At 37.0% G+C, this 4,545-nt stretch overlaps 1 protein-coding gene across 1 annotated transcript; it reads right to left on the bottom strand.

Moving 5' to 3' along the window:
• Positions 1–1,528: 1,528 nt before the first annotated feature.
• On the bottom strand, positions 1,529–4,066 carry LOC130143511 (ankyrin repeat domain-containing protein 26-like). Its single transcript, XM_056326189.1, has 3 exons — positions 3,887–4,066; positions 3,284–3,430; positions 1,529–2,131 (listed from the first exon to the last, which is right to left on the bottom strand). Exons 1-3 carry the CDS (start codon positions 3,965–3,967, stop codon positions 1,529–1,531), a joined length of 831 nt encoding a protein of 276 aa, XP_056182164.1. The 5' UTR covers positions 3,968–4,066.
• Between the last annotated feature and the right edge of the window lie 479 nt (positions 4,067–4,545).

The following is a 4,545-nucleotide window of genomic DNA, read 5'->3' as shown; positions in this document are numbered from 1 at the left end:
TCTGCACAGATGATGACCTCTCGTCATCTTTCTCAGCTGAGCACCTTTGACTATCAGCAGCTGTTCATGAGGATTCCTGTTTCCTAACACATAAAAAAGGCTCAGGTATTGTTCTTCCTTGAACAATACACAGGAACACACTGCAATCGGGTATTTTTTTCTAACAAAACCCAAAGAAATCTGTTGTGATCTAAGAGCCACAGTTTGACTGCAAATATTACTCCGGTGACTGAAGGCAGGACTTTGTGTTAGATTGTTCTTTCTTCTGTTTCTTCACTATACAAATACAATTAAATGAATACAAATATCTGAAAGCTCCTTTGAGATACACTTTAAGGGTATGTTGAATCACATCCTCTTGTAGTCTTCTTACTCAGCTCGTTTTAGAAATACTGATAGATTAGGTTTACAAAAATCTGGATAGCTCATATATATATATAGCTATATACATATACACACACACACTCTCTCACATGATCTTCAAAAGGAACCCATTATTTTGGTAGTAAGAATACAAAGCAAGTCACAGTTTACAATGATTGACAGTACTGCTGGAGTGTGGCTACACATCATAGAAGAGAAAGCTTAAGGTCACCGTCTGACATGAACTTTGAGGAACAGGCAGGCCCCTCAGAACCCTCAAAACACATACAGAAATCAACAGCTGGACATTACTAATACTCTTCAATCTTGATAGCAGCTTACAGAGAACCTCTTTTTTCCCCTCTATAGAAGCTTCATATAAATCTGTCCCCAACCACTTCACTTCTCTGCATCTTCATTTCTCAGCCCTCGTGTATTGGATGGTTCCTCCTTTTATACCACTCTCATTCATGTCATCTGTGCAATACTTACATCAAAACCATCAAATACTTTAGACTATTCTATAGGGCATAACATGGACTAAGGAAAATAGATGGAAAAAAGTTCTAGAGAAGAATCACCTTTCTTGATCAAAGCTTAGACTTGGATACCTTTTTTCTGTTCTCTGCTTAGATCTGAGGACTAATATCCCCGTTGCCAAAACTTTCCGCAATTCCGAGGGAAACATAACAAACCAGAACAAATGAGTATTCTTTGGTCCCATGCATGTAACTTGCACCGGATACATTGGAGGAACAAACTAATTTCAAGAACGGACAAACTTTAAATTGTTCTTTCTACGCATATACTTTACCTGTCTTTCTACTACGTCAGTCTCGTATTTAAAGACTTGTTCCCTTAAATCAGTACGCTTGGCATTTAAATCCTTGTTTCGCTCTTCTATTAGATAAACTTGCTTTTCTGTATCAGCTCTAAGTTTGTTGAAAATGTCTTTAAAACGCTCCTGCCCATAATCCGCTATTTTTTCTTTCATGATCCTCTTGTTCTGCATCTCTTCCCATTGCTGATGGAGTAAGAAGGTTTTCACTCTGGAGCTGGGCCAATCGCTCCTGCAGGGACTCCTGTTTTATTACAAGTTTGCTTACTGGATCTTTCTCAAGTTGTCGAGCATGATCACATTCCTTTGCCCGACACTGGCCTTGACTTAATTCTTTTTTGTCATTTCTAAAAGCAAAGCTTTTTCTCCGAGCAGTTGCTTCAACTGGTGGAGCTCATTTTCTAGCCTATTAGCTTTGCTTTTAGCTTTACACAGCTGCAGAGACAAGCTCTTGTTGGTTTCTTGCACGCCAGAGAGGTCACGATGGAGCTCGACTTGCAAGCAAAGGCATTCATCACGTTCTCTGGGAAATCTTCGTTCAGCATTGCTTTCTGATGACAAATGAAGTTCAAGTTCTTGAACTGCAGCGTTCAGGGAGGAACGCAATGATTCAATTTCTGTCTCTAGTCTGTCTTTGCTTTTGTTTGTCTGCTCAAGTTTGGAAGTCAGCACTGCAGATTCTCTCTTTACTAAGTCCAGCTCCGCGTTGAACTGAAAAAACATTTGTCTTAATGCTTCCTTGTGCAGTTTAAGTTCCTTTTTGAGAGCTTCATTTTTTTCTTTCAAGGTCTCATTTTCCTTTAAATATTTTCCTTGTTCCTCCTGGTGCCTAAGTCTTACTTGAGTGAGTTCTAGCCTTAGCATAGCAATCTCATCTTGTAGTAACTGATTCTTGTACAACAGATCCTGTTCTCTATCAGTGCGGGATTCCTGAATGACAGGGAAAATGAATAAAGAGCCAATTGGGAAATGAATCTACAAAAAACCTGCAGCAATAAACTGCATTTTAACATTTCTAGTACCGAAGCATGACTTCAAAGATGAAGTTTCAGGCAATAAGCTACTCTGTGAACCCATGCACATGTACAACGTATGTACCCAACGGAAGTGCAACATAGCCTTAAAACCTAAATGAACATCCCAAATATACAGTTACGGTTTTTTCCCCCCTTAAACCAGCAACCAAAGCTTTTAAAATGACAGCGCTTTCTTGTATGTGCATGCCTTTATAATACTGCCTTTAAGGTTGAATTAGTTGTGCTACAGATCTGGTAAAAACAAGGCCAGAAAGGGTATTTTCCTTCTCAAATGTCTTCTGAACACTTATCCTTTTGTATTACTGAAAGTTAGCTATAAGACCCAATCACCCCCGGAATGCAATAGTCCTGTATATTTCCTCTTTATTGTATGTATAACTTTTTCCCACTTAAACACATTCACCCTACATTTATTGGGCAGCACAGCCAGGAACAAAAAGGCTTCAAGGCACTGCACATTCTTTAGGAAATTCAGTAAACTCTTTTCAAGATCTTTTTTAATACAGTGTTTATGATTGCTTTTTCTCCTCCAGTTACTCTAACTCTTACAGAGAGCTGAATTCATTGCTGAGAGTCGATCATAAAATTTTAGTGATGTGGAGGTGGCAAAGAAAGGCATACTTGAAGTAAGTTCAATAAGGGAATAACTAATTAAAAAATAAAAGCAATGGAAACACAAACACTGTCAAACAACTTTCTTCCTGGTCAACCTTGCCATAGGTAGCTAGGTGTTTCACTGCTAGAAAGCCTAAAAAGCGATGACAAAATGTCTATGAAATGGAAAATAACAGATAGGTTAAGAAACGGTGTAAATAGTGTCTTCTATTAGCTTCCGACTTGCACAAGTAATTCAGGTACATACAGGAGTGATGCTGCTTTCCAGAACTTTTAGACATAAGAGAAAACAAGAAAGGTATTTACCCAGATAAGTTACACTGGTAAACAGTAAATAAACATCAAGAAACAGAAAAAGTTATGTAAGATTTATTATGACTTTAAAACAAACATGGTGAAATTTAATTTATTAGAAAAAAAATCTGCTTACCTCTGAATTTTTTCCGATAGATCTTCTTGTCTCTTCTTCTAGTTCCTTTTGTCTCCCAAGGTGGTTGTTCAAAATTCCTTCTTGAAGGGCTCTGGCCCTCTTTTCCTGAGAGAGCTGTCTCTGTGTTTCATCACGTTCCTCTTCAACCTACAGTAATACAATAAAACTGCTTGCATCTTAAGAAAAAACAGAGCTAGCAATACATCTTCCCATTCTCCCTTGCATACTTGAAAACATTTTTGATTCCCCACCGTTATGATAATCCACCTATAAATAAATAAATTTAAATTTTCTTATGAAAATTTAAGAAGGCGAAATACAGGATGTTTTGTAGTAATTCAAAAAAAGGTCAGGCTTTGCCTGAAATACAAATGAAACCTAAATTTTGAAAAAGGAAAAAAGGAATAATAAACTGCAAAGCAAAAAAAAAAAAAAAAGAACAGCCCAATTGTGAACCAACTGTACTCTACTGTCCTCAAAATTTGACAACTGTTATCCAACGCCTCTTCCGTGAACAAAGCGCCTCCTTCTCTAGGCATACTGGAATACAATTGAAAAGAAGCAGAAAATAAGACAAAGAGTTTAATTCATTATTTAATAGACCTGTTTCAAGAGCTTTCTCAGTGTTCTTAACTCCATTTCTAAATTCCTAGACTGTAACTCAAGTTTCTGTTTCTCCTCCATCTCTTTACAACATTGATCTTCTTTCCTTCGGAGGTCTTCTCTCCTTTTCTCACACAGCACTTCTACTCTGAGCCTCTTTTCTTCTTCTTGTTTCAAAGAAGATCTGGGATTTAACGGAGTATTTGAGAAATAAAAGCACTGATATAAAAGTAGATATTCCACATGATGAACTTGCAGAGACAACTCAAACCATAAAAAATGTTAAACGTTTTCAGAGTTCATATTTTTACTGTACTTTTCAACTTTTTAAAGAATTCTAACTTCATTCCATTGTGCATGGTATCAGTTGTACAAGATACAGAAAAAAACCTTTGAGTGATTTATCAGTTATTTTTAAATTTGTATAGGGAAACACACACCAGTGTGCACACTTCTATAATAAAATTAAAAAAATCCATCTTCATATTACAGCCATTTTGCTGAAAAAGGAGTTTGTTGTCTCATCAGATCAAAGCATCGTAAACTTTTACTATGGTTAGTATACATTTTCTTAGTATACTGAGCATTGCCTACACATTACGGATTCAGTGACCAGAAGCAATACTGGTGAATCAGCACGCCACTTACCTATGGCAGAC

Source organism: Falco biarmicus, unplaced genomic scaffold, assembly GCF_023638135.1.
Source record: "Falco biarmicus isolate bFalBia1 unplaced genomic scaffold, bFalBia1.pri scaffold_36, whole genome shotgun sequence".
In the NCBI taxonomy this organism is placed as follows: Eukaryota; Metazoa; Chordata; class Aves; order Falconiformes; family Falconidae; genus Falco; species Falco biarmicus.
This window is presented reverse-complemented; position numbering and strand designations above follow the sequence as displayed.

Coding starts and splice junctions, on each gene's coding strand:
- LOC130143511 (XM_056326189.1), bottom strand. CDS start 3,967: ATGGAGGAGAAACAGAAACTTGAGTTACAGTCTAGGAATTTAGAAATG. Junction 3,431..3,886: donor TGAGAAAGCTCTTGAAACAG/GTCTATTAAATA, acceptor GTATTACTGTAG/GTTGAAGAGGAACGTGATGA. Junction 2,132..3,283: donor CTATCGGAAAAAATTCAGAG/GTAAGCAGATTT, acceptor CCTGTCATTCAG/GAATCCCGCACTGATAGAGA.